The 15,282-nt window shown below is 41.6% G+C and overlaps 2 protein-coding genes across 4 annotated transcripts; one reads left to right on the forward strand and one right to left on the reverse strand.

The window, feature by feature from the left end:
* The first annotated feature begins 93 nt into the window (after positions 1-93).
* Positions 94-2,866, forward strand: mlana (melan-A). The gene is made up of 5 exons (XM_068334931.1): positions 94-254; positions 1,088-1,180; positions 1,332-1,428; positions 1,723-1,830; positions 2,420-2,866. The coding sequence occupies exons 2-5, from the start codon at positions 1,092-1,094 to the stop codon at positions 2,486-2,488; spliced, it is 363 nt and encodes a 120-aa protein (XP_068191032.1). The 5' UTR covers positions 94-254; positions 1,088-1,091; the 3' UTR covers positions 2,489-2,866.
* Positions 2,867-3,015: 149 nt separating this feature from the next.
* On the reverse strand, positions 3,016-13,969 carry LOC137608497 (uncharacterized bromodomain-containing protein 10). 3 transcript variants are annotated; one of them, XM_068334930.1, is made up of 11 exons: positions 13,512-13,969; positions 12,189-12,921; positions 11,878-12,078; positions 10,112-11,730; positions 9,928-9,989; positions 9,661-9,750; positions 9,422-9,537; positions 9,022-9,239; positions 6,361-8,382; positions 4,273-5,187; positions 3,920-4,166 (listed from the first exon to the last, which is right to left on the reverse strand). In XM_068334930.1, the coding sequence occupies exons 2-11, from the start codon at positions 12,908-12,910 to the stop codon at positions 4,072-4,074; spliced, it is 6,060 nt and encodes a 2,019-aa protein (XP_068191031.1). In that variant the 5' UTR covers positions 12,911-12,921; positions 13,512-13,969; the 3' UTR covers positions 3,920-4,071. The 3 variants fall into 3 exon arrangements, with proteins under 3 accessions (XP_068191029.1, XP_068191030.1, XP_068191031.1); XM_068334928.1 differs by having other exon boundaries at positions 3,016-5,187; XM_068334929.1 differs by lacking the exon at positions 13,512-13,969 and having other exon boundaries at positions 3,016-5,187; positions 12,189-12,483; positions 12,575-12,656.
* Between the last annotated feature and the right edge of the window lie 1,313 nt (positions 13,970-15,282).

Raw genomic sequence — 15,282 nt, forward strand, 5'->3', positions numbered from 1 at the left:
CACACACACACACGCACGCACTGTAGTTTCATGAGTGATTTCAAGCGGACTGCGGGGTTTCACGGTAATTACTCCGCTTCAATGGGTTTAACCATGAGCCCCTAACCCGTGACGGTCATGAGGGTTTTTGTCCTCTGCGTTCTGGCGCACCAAGGAAAGGGAGTGTGAGAGCGATCCATCAGAAACCTCAGAGGATTCAAACTGTCTTCGTGGGTTCCCGAGCCAGAAGAGCTGCAATCCATTTACCCAATTTGGTAAGATAGCACTTTGTTATGTAGATTAGTATTTCTAGCAGAAACAGCCCTATTATATGCATGAAGTATATAATATATATATAGCCCTATTACATACATGCATATATGTATATAAACATATTTACTATACATATATACATATATGAGAGAGTGAGATACGGATACTTTGCATATCTGAACATCAGATGAATTCCAGCTCTACCAGTGATCAATGGCATTATTTTCCATCTGAGTAACTATCTGTTATACAAGTGTCAGCGTCTCAGGCATGGGCTAACTATTAACTAAAATATTGGGCTAACTACTTAAATAAACTGTTACCTGTTATTGTTACAGTAAGATCCTGCGGTATTAGCAAACATGATTTTTTTTTTGGTATGACATAACATACACAACACTGAAGAAATGTCAAAAATATGGCTTATGCAAAAATGGAGTGGAATTAATATTCTGAATTTTCATACTGTATCCAAATTTCCTGTTAATTTCTCTTAATGACAGATAAGGTCTACATTCTAAGAAATTTAGTACAAAGCACACTTAATAGTACACTGTTCCAGTTGTATGTATAGTTAACTTGTTTATAATTACCGCGCAAATGCATTCTGGCTTCAGGGTAACATTTTTCTCATAAAAGGTTGAAATTGGTTATACACAGACCAGCACAACTTGGTGTTATGGCCTCTGGTTTCAGGGGCATAACACTTGGTAATAATTGTTTTGTAAAGGTCCTTAGCTTTAGCCTACATGATGAAAAGAAGGAGAGTTTGATGCTGTTTTAAACATTTTCCATGCATGATGTTTTAACTAAATAATTTTTTATTGCCTTTCAGCTGGATGCGCTGTAATCACACAGACGGGATGCCTCGTGGAGAGTTTAATATTTATTTTGCCAGCAGCAGAAGAGGATATGTCAGAGCTGAGGAGTATGTCTATTTATTTTATTTCAAAATCAATGTTCCTTAGAGCTCTTACATACAGCTATATTGTGGTAACTACTATAGTGACATGACTGCTGCAGGGAAAGACACTTCTTTCATTAAAAACATTTTCATTGGATTGTGCTGTACCACACAGAGCAGTGGGGATAGTTCTCCTGGTGGCCATCTTGGCAGCTCTTCTCATTCTGGGGTGTTGGTACTTCAAGAAGAGGAGTGGATACAAAATAATCAGGGTGGGACCATCATACTTTTGTATCTTTCACATTGTAAAGTTTAAGCAAGGTCAAACTTGGATTATTTTGACAAATGTAATCAAGTTTTGAAAATTTAAGAGAAATACCAATTATGCTAAGAATCCAATTGCACACATCATTTAATGGTAAATCAGTGTAAATGTTGCTTGATTGTGCAAAAATGAAAACTTTGGTTTTAATCTCATTCACCAACTTTTTATGTTAATTTGTGTACATTTCACTCCAGTTTTTTCTCTTCAATCTCAATTTCCCTCACATCTCTCTTCTCTACAGAACCCCAGATCAGGGTTACCAAGTGTCACAGGAGGACAGTACTCAGAGGCAGGACCTTCAGCAGACAACAAGATGGCAATGGCTGACTTTGGCAGTTTCCGAACTGCGGTAAGGGGCAGACATTTACCCCATGACTGACGTTACTGGCCTTCCATTTTATCTTGCTGTTACTAATATTTTTAGCATCTGGAAAAAAAACATGGAAAACAACCTCAGTAGTACACATAATATAACATTATTTATGCCACCATAAATTATATACTTTCCTAATAAATCCTTTCTCAACACTTGACTAGTGGCACAACACAGGATCCTTGTTTTACCATAATGCTTCAAGGTTCTGAACACAGTGTTGGAGATGTGAAGCTGATACAAAAGATTCTTGGAGAAGAGATTATTGAGTCACAAGACTATTCCGGGTCCTAAGGGTAGCCTGTGTACCTATGTATGGGAAAAGAATCAAGATCATCACCCTCTCATATGAGATGGGGTTACAAAAACACAACGAAAATGTAACTATTCAGATCCTGAGGCAATAAGCAGAATATAAAACAGAAAAAAGCATTCAACTATGCTGCAGCCACTGCTGAGTCCATCAATACAAAGAACAAGAGCACTTTAACTCAACCCAAAATGTATTGAATTTCTGATTGAAAAGTTTTCAACTGTTTCATTTATTTTATCACCTCTTCTCCAGGTTCCTAATGCTCCTCCAGCCTATGAAAAGATTTCTTCAGGGCCACTGCCTCCTCCCTATTCTCCATGAGGGACACTGAGACTACATACGAAGACGAGAAGCAAATAGTGTAGAAGAAACTGCAAACTTCACTGTTTTTCTGATGCAAAATCTGTTTTCATTGCTGATATAGTTACCCCTAGCTCAATATACCAAAAAGTGAAAGTACTGTATCCCTCCCTTTGTAAAATTATTGACACAAACAAAATGTATATACACATCAGGTTGTTTCTATGAACATAAATAAATCACAAGTCTGTATATAACAAAGCAGCACAAACATACTTGTTGAGGACAGTTGCAATGTTTATTTCCATGCATAAATGTCCATATTTGTTCAATGAAAATGCAACAAGTAAATTACTTTGAAAAACCTATGTGGTAAAAATAAATAAATGTAACCTCAAACCATTTGTATGGGCTCAAACATACGGTACAAACATGATGGAATCCGAACAAAGACATCTGTGTTGTTCAAACTAACAGATAAAGTACAGCAAGTTGTGCGAAGGAATAGTATTTCAGAAATAACTGTTTTTAATGACATTGAAAAATATTACAAAAACTTGAGTAAAAATTAATTTTATCTACCCTTCATTTCTGCTAATGTACTTCAACAACTGTCAATACTGGCCATGAAGTAAAAAAAGATGTCTATAACATTCATCCCAGGGCAACATTAGCCTTTTTAACTTGAGAATTCCATCATAGTACAAATTTCTAGTTTGTCTAACCGGAAGGAACAACCGACTAACAAGCTATACGTAAGTTACAACTGAAACTATAGCTGTAAAGTAATTCTTAGACTGACCCCAACATGTCGGCAAGGAATAGATATGAGTCATGCCAAAACTTGGCAACTGGATAGTGATATTTCAGTATTAACAGAGCTGGTAGTCGCAGTTAATTGGAACACTTTCTGCTTGCCTGTTAAGAGGAATCCTGTGTGTGTAGTCCTCCAGAGGTTCTGTTGTGAGAAACCAGCAGTGCATCCATTGGTTTGGGGGAGGCAGTTAGCTCTGTTGGTTTGACCTGACACTGAACTGTGCTCAAAACAGCCCCATCAGGGCTAATGAGTAGCTTGGGTGCTACATTGGTCGGCATACCTAAGGATGAGGCCTGCAGAGAGTACTTTCCAAGTGCTTGAGTGGTCAGGACAACAGGTGGATGGATGGAGTTGTTTGTCCTCAGCGATGCCATTGTTTGAGCTGGAGTGTTTAGTGCAGAGCTGCTGGATGAATGGGGGGTCACCACAGGTGCTGCTTCACAGATGTCGACGATACGTCCGATTGGTGTAACTGTAGCAATAGGCACCGTCTGCATCCTTGACACTGTATTTGCGATTGATTGGACAGATGCTGTAGGCAAAACATGTGTTCGCATGCCAGTAAGCACTGGTTGCATCCCTGCTAGTTCAGTTCTTTTTGTTGCTATATCGTCTTGTCCTGTATGCACTGCAGGTTTTGATAAAGCAGTGGAGGATGCATGAATTCCAAGTGTTGTCTGCTGGATTGGTAAGACTAGACTGGGGGATGTGACTGAAACTATTTGTTTGGCAGGAAGAGAACAATTCAACGACGATTGAGATGCCGACAATCTGGCCAAGGGGCATGCTACTGCAGGAGAAATGGTTGATGAACATCTGACGGTAGCCAGTGATGAGCTGACAGCAGTGACATTAGAAAGTAAGCCAGGTGCATTTCCAAATCTTGGTGGGGAAGAAAGCAGAGTGGGTGAACTCACAGGAAGTGATGCAAAATTACCAGTATGTGTGGCTGGAAACTTGGGTAAAGAAGAAACTACATTTGTCTTACAATGTAGCACGGTCGAGCCAAGGCAAGGTGCGGTTGTTGATCGGATTGGCGTGGCTTTGGGATTACTTGGGAGCAGTGATGGTACAACAGCAGGTGCACATGCTACAAAAGGACAACTTGCAGCTGGCACACAAGGCAGCCTGGCAGGGGTTTGGGATAAAACTGATGCTCCAGGGGTTAGAGTGACGTGATTTGCCATTTGGGAAGCAATGGCAGTAGGCACTTGTTGGGTAGGAGGGCTGGAGATGATTAAGACATGGCTGCCTGGGCCCAAACCCTGGAGGGGGACCACAAAACGTGTATTGTTGAGGAGGATCTGCGTGCCAGCAGCGAGGGGCGTGGAGGTGCTGATGACTATTCTCTGTTGTATTGTGCCAGTATTGGCTTGGGTATTGGTGGTTCTTGACGTGGCGATTAATGCCTGGGTTTTACTGACAGCAAGGTGAGAGGAAGAACTGAACAAGGTCGTTCCCTCACCAATGTCACTTTGGATATTTGAAGACTGATGAGCATGAGTGGCTTGGGCTGGGCTCTTCTGTGTGGTAGTGGTCATCTGAGCTGGAGACATATTGGACAATATATTTGGGGGTGTGCCAAGGTCATTTTTGAACATCTCTGGTGCAATAAGGGAGGTAGATGGAGATGAAGATGATGAAGGGTCTGCTTGTGAGAGCTTGATGAATGAAGGGATGCAGTGGAGCCGAGATGTTGTAGTCAGAGAAGTGTGGGAGGCAAGCTGGTCAGAACAGTTTGTGATGGTTTCATTAGAATTTGTAACCAACACCAGTCCAGTGGTGGCTGTTGGACGGTCTGTATCCAAAATAGACATTGGTGTGCTTTTGGAAGGTAAACACGACCGGACACCAATGGACTGTCCAATGTTTGCCGTCGTCCCTGACAACTGCATTTTAATATCTGGCAACAAAAAAAGAAAAAAAGTTATTCAACATTTTTATGAAATTCAACAGATTTATGAAATTGATTACAAATATTTAAACTGTTGCTGAAGCAGCTGAAAGAGGTTCACATCTCACTAACCACATTATGAAGTCTACATGAACATTAATTTCCAATTTCACAAAAATTACAAGCTGAATCACCCACAAACCATCAGGAATACTAGTAAAGCATCCTTAAAAGGAGAGGCGTCACATTACCACTTTCTCCTTTCGACCAGATATTTGGCTACCTGGGTGCTGGCAATTCAGTTTAACACTGGTTAGTATGGCCCCCATCCATAACAATGCATGGTACGTCGCAATAATTCGAATTTGACAATGAACACTTCCAACTAGGTTTAGTTAGCCCTAATATTGCAGTTCCATCATTTTCACGATCGTTCAAGTAATCCCTCGTTACTCGAGGTCAACACGTTCCAGGACCACCTGTAAAAAACTAAATTACGTGATGTAGCGACAAACTATTGATTTTATTATTTGTGCTAATTTAAACATTTATGAACCCTCCCCATACTGATATTGAACCACCTTATATCTGTATTACCTTTTCCCAGACTCAGACTTTAAAACACTTTTGTATTAAAGAAGTGTTCTTTAATACACACTGATGCAGTCAGCCAATAGCATGTGCGTACGGTTTCACGTGACTACCTACTAAAAATCCACAATGTAGTGAAGCTGTGTATCTGGAAGCACTAAGAAGCGAGGGATTACTGTAGTTTAGCAATTGAACCCATGACATTGGTGCTTAAAGTTGACTATAAAAAACCTGCTGAATTAAACCAAGATTATTGCTCTAGTTAGTAGCACCTGGATGTAAAATTAATTTGGTTGAAAATTTTAGCAGTAATCAAAGGTAGTTTTTTTTTTTTTACAAAATCAGTTGCTTGTACGTGGAAATTTTTTTATGAATATATTGACTTTCTACGTAATACCCATGTGCTTCAAGTTGTTTGCCAGCTACTATAGTTTGGCTACTTGTGCAATTAAAAACATATAGTTTTTGTACTAACATGTTTTTTTTAGATCTGTGCATAGAAACACCTGCTTGCCAACACCCAATTCAGCATTTTAATACATTTCAATAATGGCATTGGTATTGGAATAACCTTACATCAACAAAACCCACCTGAGGGTACAGTGATGTTCTTGCCCTTGGACAATGTTTCTGAGTTGGGCATGCCAACAGAGTGACTTGGGCTTAATTCCATCTTTACAGTTTGACTTGATAATGAAGATGGCATCAGCTGTACATTAGTGCCTGTAGCTACTGCATGCTGTGGAATGCTTCCTAATGAGGTGGTGGTTGTCGTCACTGTGGGCTGACTGATGAACATCACTCTTGAAGTAGGCAGGGATTTTGCAGAACACGTTCCTTTTGATAAGGCTGTATTTGAGGCAGAGGAAGGAGTAACCAAAATGAATTTAGTAGGTTGGGAACTCTCATCTGTACTTGGGCGTTTCAGAACAGTCTTGTTGATGAATTCTGCTTGTGAAAGAACTTGGGGAACGATTGAACTAATCAGTGATGGGACAACAGTGTTTTTCAATAATGAAGATTGAAAATGAGAACCAACAACAGCTGTCTGTGCTTGTTTTCCAATTGTTGTTGCAACTGTAGAACCAACTGAGTTATTGAAGCCTTGACCTAAAGCTACTGTAGTGCTTGCAGCCTGATTTACAGAAGTGACACAAGTGCCTGCTGTAATCATGGGATATTTGATAGCGGAAGGGGGCTTTAATACTGAAGAAACTTGGTTCTGGGGTTGGGCCACTGAGATACTTGTTGTTACTGCTGGTATGGTAGTAGGGGAAGTCTGAGAGGAAGTATACTGAGGAAGAGTTTGTGATGTCTTAGAAATGAGGAAGGCTTTAAACTGAGGAGAGATAGTAATGATTGGATTGGTGGGCAAAGAACCCAGTGCATTCTGCTCGGATGATGTCTGAACTTTTACGATACCTGTGTTGCCTCCTCTAGTTGTTACCAGGATAGACTGTGAGTCACGGATACACACAGTCTTAAGTTCCTGTTTAAGGCCTGTGGATTTCACAGGCTCAGTAGAAATTGCACAAGAAGCAGTGAGAGATGACAGGTTTGGCATGGCACTTTGTGCTGTGCTAGCTTGGGGGCTGCTGACATGTGTCCCCTTGAACCCTGCCTTGTTCATGGACCCCTCTTGCAGATGAGGAGACACTGAAGGAGATGTCAGTGTCCTACTATCATTAAGGGGTGTGACTTGTTGAAAAGGGATGCTGTTTTCAGGGATGGTGAACCCAGGCACATTGGTGGACATACATAATGGGCTGGCCACTTTACGGTCTTGGACCTGAATGTCCTTACACTGTTGCTGATGTGTAGAAGATGCCTCTTCTTCAGTTTTGTGAATGAGAAGGTTTGACGGCAAAATTACCACTTGCTGCACTTGCTGGTCCACAAGTGGATGAACAGAGATATCCAGTGAGCCAGCTCTGTCTGTCCTGACAAGCTGGCCAAGCCTCTCCGGTACCTTGCAAACCATCTGGGCTGGATTTATTGGTGCAGTCTGGGTTTGTTTGGCGTGCTGTGACTTAGGAAGAGCTGCCGTCAACGTGACTATTTCAGGCTGTCTTGGAACTTTAGTCTGTTTTAGTCCTTGGGTCTGTATTTGTCGAAGGTTCTGCTGTGAATTGGAAAGAGAACTATGTACATCTGGAAGTTTTGTGGTTAACACTGGAGAGGTAGACAGGGAGATCAATGAGCCTTTGTTCCGTCTATCGATATTGCTGACCCCTGGATAATCAACAGGCCGTTTCATTAAGGTCACTTTGTTTCCCACACTCTTGGCCAGCAGGGTGGGGATGGGCGTGTAGCCCTTAGGTAGTCCAGCGGTGGGGTGGAGAATGAGGAGTTTAGGTGACACAGAAGCCTGGGATGGTACACTTGATGACCCTGCTGAGTCTGACTCCATGGATTGATTTGATGGAATAAGTTCGGTTCTAGATTGTGGCCCAGAATCAACTGTAGAATTAATGTCACTGATGCCAACATGACCTCTTGCCACCAGACTACAGCCTTTTTCTATGCCAGTCAGGGGATGTTTTAGGTGGTTTGGTGGTATGTAGGTCGATGTTCTTTCTCCAGCAGGCTCAGACACAAACGCTCCGGTACTTGCTGAGAACATAATAGAGATGTCATTAAGGATGCAGTAATTCATAAGATAATTATAAACATTCAAAAAACAGACACAGTGCGCCCTCACGCATTCATCGCAGATTTTTGTTAGGCGATCACATGTCACAGTACGCGCATTGTATTGGTTGACGGCATCTGGAAGTGCGCCAAGTTCTGAGAGTCTCGGACTTCCGTGAGACACAAAAGTGGTTTAAACTGTCGATAAGAGTGTGGGAAAAGGTAATACAGATAGAAGGTGGTTTAATATCAGAATGGGGAGGGTTCATAAACGTTTAAATTACCGTAAATAATAAAATAGTTTGTCGCTATATGGCAGAATTTGCTATTCATGTGTGGTTCATGGAACGCATTAACTGCAAGTAACGAGGACACACTGTATTGATTTCATGTACTGCACATTCATTTACATTTTTGTAAATATTCTCAAAACTGTGTGATTTAACTGCACAGCAGCCTTTAAGATAACTTTAACAATTTGTCTCTGTCGGTACACTACAATAACCAAAATTAACTCATTGGCTGTCAGCATTTTGTAGCAATTGTAGCAACTCCTTCAGTGGACTGTCTCAGAAGCTATGGACATTTGTCTATGTTTTCTTTCTGTGCTTGACCGATTACCTCCACTCCAAAGACATCTGGGAACAATATGTTCCAGGTCTTCCTCTTGTGATCTTCTATAATGATCGGAGAGTGAACACATCTCCTTCCCCAAACCAATCTCTTCCTCATCATCATTGTCGTCTGATGATGATGATGAAGAAATACACTCCTCGCGAACAAAGTTATTGTATTCTGGGTGCTTCTTGAAATCATCAAATTCCTTCTTTAAACGAAGCCTGATGTAGACAAAATAAATAAAAGAAGACAAATTTGTCACTGGTCAGGCAATTTTGATGTGTTAAAAAAAGAGGTTGTAGTTATTACAGGCTATATATAACAAAAAAATATTCTATATTTACAACAAAAAAAAGAGTTTATGAAGATTCATCCAGTTATTTACTTGTCAAATGAGCTGTACCTGTTTCTTTGAAAGGCTTTAACAAGTTTTGGTTCCCATGGTAGGAGTTCATTCAATAATCTGATGAGAGTGCTGTGGAGGTCTTTTACTGCTTCTCTCCTATAATACCACCGACCCTGTCAGTTCAAACATGCAGAAGAAACGTTAGTAAAGTCAGTAATAGTAAAATGAAAACTTGATCCAATCTAAACAGCTGTGGAACATATGGCTAAATTGACAGACCCAGGATAATAACCCACCAATCTCTTTTTTGTGCTCTCCAGGTCATCAAGCTCATCTTCTGTCTTACTGATCAGCTGTCGTAATTCCTCTAAACTGGTGCACACCAACTACAGAGTAGAAATATCATATTGAAAATAAAACACAAAGGTAATAAAAAGGGGTGTGGTGAGGCTGAAATCAATTTATAAATCAAACAGCTGTTGAAGTTATTTTTAGATCATAATTCAGTAGAGCACTAAAAATACTGCAACAATGAGTGCATATTTTAGCATGGGTGTCCATACCATAAAGGACGGTTCAAGTGGAGGTTCATCTTCACAGTTCTTTGATGTTTCAAGCTTTTTTCCTGTTGACAACATAACAATTGTCACTTAAAAAACATGTTATTGCTGAGGGGGTACATATGGCATTATGGCCAGGAATGCAAAGTGCTCTTTATGTGAAACTAAACTAACACATAAAACTCACCTGTTTTATGTTTTTTCTTCCTGTCTTTTCTTTTGATCACTTTGGCGACTCTCTGCACTGCAGACTTGATCGCCTCAGACGAGCACAGCCTTGTTCTGTCTGCATGCTGTTGTTGCTTGTGCTCTCCCTTCACCCTTGGCAGCTGTTCCCCCCCTTGCTTTTTCTTTCGCCTTTTTTTTTTGGTCCAGATATTGTCATTCATTCTATCTTCACTTGAATTTTGAGCGCTCTCAGACAACAAGGGTATCACTGGCCCTGAAACGCTACAGCAGCACTGTCGCTCTTCGGATTTGATACAACATGTTTTGCCTTCCAAGCAAGAAGACCTTTGGCATTCCTGGCTGAGACATTCTGTCTCCATTTTGAGGTCAACCGATTTTATTGGAGAGGCTTGTCTCACCAACCGAGCCGGGGACCTACCTGTGTAGCTGTGCTCACCTACACTCAGACAGGGCTCCTGTGTTTCTGGTTTAATGGTGCGCGTCAAACCCATTGAGTAATCCTGCTTCTGCTTTAATATCAGCTGCTTGGACTGATGCTTCAACTCTATGGGCTCTTCCTTCAAATGCATTTCCACACATATTCCTCTGAAAGGATTGTGTCTATGTGATGAGGATGAGTTCGTGGATATTTTTGAGTCTGATTTTAAGTCATCACAAGAGTCCCCAGCAGAAGACTCCATTTCGGACTCCTCCTTCAATGACCATCTTTTAAGAATTTTTTTATCATCCTCTGCCTGCCAATTGTCCCTTTTGAAAAGACCAAGTGTCCCCATGCCCCCCTTTTTAAAGTCATCAGCCTTTGCTGTGTCCAAAGAGCCTCCATAGCATCTCTTATCACTTTTACTGGAGTCACCCTTGATTCCATCAAAATGATCCACCTCTGTCCTCTGCTGTATTTCAACCCTTTTGACCCACACAGAAGGGAAAGGGAATGCTGGGGGTGCACTGGGACTCTGGCAGTAGATTCTCAGGTCTGCCCCACAGAAATGTGGGAAATGAATATAAGCGTTCTCTTTGCTGTCGTAGCCCAGAATAGACTCCCTACATTCATGAATAGGCTGGGACAGCAGAGCATCCTGCACATCTTTTTGTGTCTCGTATACGTGATCACAAAGCCCTTTCAGAAGCCATACTCGCTGATAGAAGGGCAACAAGTGAAAGGGTTTCTCTTCCAAAGGACTGATGTCACCAAGAATGCTGAAGAACTGGTGGCAGAGTCCCAACTGCTCAGCCCGGCCTGGCTGATCACGGGAAGCACCGACAGCTCGATACCAAACCATGACCCGCTGCCTGAGGTCTGACTCCCAGCGGCAGTAAGTAAGGGCGGGCCGGCGGTGAAGGGTGGCCCTTCTCTGAGGTGGGGACAGTAGGGAAGACATGATTTTGGACAAGAGAGTACTGCAACGGGGCATCAGCAAACAACGCTCCAGTTCGAAAAATATAATCTCCGGGAGATTAAGGGCAGTCTGAGCCAGACAAAGGAAGTGCCCTATAGCAGGGAGTTCCCAGAGTGTGGCCACAGTGTGGGGGGAAGCGTGCGACAGCAAAGTCTGTTCCCACTCCTCAACCTCTTTAGCTGACATTTCCTCTGCCTCCTTCTTCTCAAGCTCACGTTGCCTTAAAAGTCAGAACACATATGAAGAATCCTGTTGGGTATACTTTGGCAGCTGATTTGGATTCATATTTTGCATTTTTCTATTCAGTATTTACTCGGTTTTCAGCGGGTTTTTCCCCCCGTTCTTTTCTTCCAAATATTCACCTTACCTCTTCTCATCCTTGGCTCTTTGCTGCTCTTCCAGTCGTAGGGTCTGGACCATCATAGATTCATGCCCGCCAACAGTAATGGTAGCGAGGCTACGAGGAGCCAGTCTCCTCCTGGTCGAGGTGCCCCCAGAACCACGCTCTTCTTCTGCACCAAAACGTCCTTTAGAAGTCACTGCCAAGGTAGTTTTCTCTCGCAGTGTCCTAGTTTAATCGAAGAAGACAATAACCAAGGTGTCAACATGAAATAAGTAAGTATAAAAAACAATTCAATCATAGTTACTGGATAATCCAATGACGTCAATAACATTTACCTGGAAAGCAAGGTAAGTTTCTGCTCAAGCATGATTTCCAGCTTTTGAGCCTGCTTGGAAATCCAGTGATCAACCCCATGGAAGCGATAACAGTTCTCCAGCATCAGCCTGAAGTCTGCAACAAACTCTGTTATGCTGTCGTACTGTTGATTGATAAACTTCTCCTCCATTCTCTGCAAGCACATCGACTGCCTCATCTGTGCCTGACCCCAGCCGCGAACTCCTTCAATACCATGCTGAACCTCCTGGTAGCCGATGGGATGGAGGAATGGGGCGGTTATCCCCTTGTGCTTGTCTGACAGAAATCCAGTGAATATTTTATAAGCTTGCTCGACCTCATAGTTCATGTCTTCCTCAAAGCTATTGCTGTTGGTGGAAATGCAAACCTCGGGCAGAGATAGATCACTGTTAGAAAACTCAGACAGGTCGTCATTGCTCAGAGTCAGATGGTCAGGTTCAGCAGTGACATCTCCACTGTCGTCAATACAGTGTAAGGCTACTAAAGTCTCAGATTCACAAGTGCCATTACTGAGCCCATCTTCAGTGATGACCAGGTCAGTTTCTTCAGTGCTGCTGTTCACCCATCTGGACTGTGAAGACATGACATTTGACGTGGGCTGCTGAGCTGCCGAATCCTGGTTATTCACAGTCCAGCATTTGTTGTGGAAGTAAGGTTGACTGCAACCTGCCGTGAAGTGGTTCATTACATCCTCCTGATCCATGAAGCGGGCACCTTAAACGGGCAACAGGTGTCACCAATGGGAATGTGGATATGACAACAACACTTAACATAATTTTAATGCAGAGAAACGTATACCAAGATAATCAATGAATCAATCAATAAATAAAACTGTGCTAGCAAAGCATTGTGAGTCTTAAATTTACATTATGGTATGGAATTCATGCGCTCATAAGGAACTTGCCATAAACTCACATCAAAATGCTGTTTGTTGACATGATTCCTGGCATGGCAGTTGTTCAAATTGTAATTATTATATACATGTGATGAGATACGAGCATTTTTTCTAACCTCGTGTAATTTATTTATTTTTCACCAAATTACCAGAAACACAACTTATTTAAATCTACCTGTTCCATCTCGCAAACTTTTTTCCCCTCAGGTTCACTTACTAGCTAGCTTGAAGTTAGCTCGTAGCCAGCTGGCTAACACTAGTTAAATGAACGTTAAACAAAGTTTATTATGTCTGCTCATAGAGAGATGAACAGTGCATTCCATTATCGCGTCCCGTTTTGTGATGACGTGAAAAAATAACACCAGAACAAACCGACTAGTGGCAGAACTTGATGCGTTTGACAACATACCTGAACGTTTTCAGTGCGGCTCCAGTCAGATAGAACGGAACACAGTTTAAAGCAAGCCGCGACAGCTTGATAGCTAGCTTAGCTTGCTTTTGTCTCCAATCTGGGGCCTGCAGTTGCTGCGTTCGCTGTCCATACTTAAAATGCTGTAACAATTAAAAGTCCACCGGGTAAAGAGTTACGCAGACATCTCATGTCGTCCGCACACGCAGTGGCGTCCGATGACAGCAAGACAAATAAAAGAACGTTAGCCTAGCCGCTTGTCGGACAATGCGTTCATTATCAGCAGGGTAGCCAGCTTATACCACTAGCTCTGCAACTTGACAACGACTTTATGACAGGTAGAAATATTAAAGTTTCGCTCACATCGGAGAATCATGCGCGACAGTTGTCAGATTTATTCTGAAACACTGCAGGGTTTACAAAAAAAGCCACAACCGACTGCTCTACCTTCCAGTACCGTTCACTTCCACCCTGCGTGCGTCCGAATCCGACGCGAACGTAACGCAGCTCCGAATCTGACGTAGCTGCTCGGTCTCGTGCCTCCAGTCTGGTTCATAAAGCTGTTACCACGTTATTACACAACATCTGCACTCATATTAACCTCACAGTGAGTTTATACCTCATATGGCAGGAGGAGGTGTATTTTGAGGCAGTTATCATTCGTGGAGAAATTTTAAAAAAACAAACACATTAACGCCATGTTTTGTGAACACAACGTGAATCAACGTCACCGGACAGACGCTCATTCATAATTTGAACGCTGAAGTGAAATTCAATCACTTACTAAACACACAGTACTCTGTGTACCTGGAAAACTGGAGCAGACGTCATTGCTGATTTACAACCGCTAGATGTCGCTAGTGACAAATTTAAAACTAATTTACAACGAACTGCAGTTTATTGAATGGATTTATTTTTACTTCACGCAGCGGCTCCGTGGTAATTATGGATATAACTGGGAGTGATGCTCGACATTAACCGCCACCTGAGAACCGATCCTTAATATTTAAATTAAAAAAAATAAATGTTTGCTGTGTGTATTAACTGTGTTTTATAAGGTATTCTATTATGGTTGATTGCAAAACCTCAAAAATTAAACTGCACTAATGGAATCAATGAACAGCTTGAACAAAAAGGGAATATTTCAACTTAAGTTTGAAAGTTATTCAAGCTGGAATAAATGAAGACGGATGAAGAAGTTTTTTTTCCATCTGTGCGGAGCTAAAAACAGCTTCACCCATTTTTGTTCAGACTCAGTGCAGGTTAACTCTTCCAATAAAGATCTTATGGGCCCATTAGGTTTATTTTTATAGCCTTCGACATTTATTCGGAGTATATCATAAAATTGCTTTATTCGGCATTCCCAGTTGGGTCAAGGTACTTTAAGTAATTTATGAACAGACAGTAACACTTTAAAATCACTCCTACAAATAACTTTATATATATGCCAACTGGCTCAGTCGTGCTGTTTCATGTTACAGTTATAACAGTGACATTCTCAAAGTGCTGCAATTTTTCAGCTGTATTTTTAAAAAAAATACATTTAAAAAAGGAGACAGTAGATTTCAACTCCTATACTTAACTTCTCCACATGCTTTTACACTATTTGGAGCTTGAACGCCCCTCAGCATTATGTTATGCATTAGATTATTTTGGATTTGGAAAGTAATACGCAATGTGTCGCACAAATGTAGTGGCGGGTTTTCGCACATATGTCAACGAGTGGAGTAGAGGTAGAAGCAAACGCTTTCAAATGCTGATCGATCCCCAA

This window comes from Antennarius striatus, chromosome 15 (genome assembly GCF_040054535.1).
Source record: "Antennarius striatus isolate MH-2024 chromosome 15, ASM4005453v1, whole genome shotgun sequence".
In the NCBI taxonomy this organism is placed as follows: Eukaryota; Metazoa; Chordata; class Actinopteri; order Lophiiformes; family Antennariidae; genus Antennarius; species Antennarius striatus.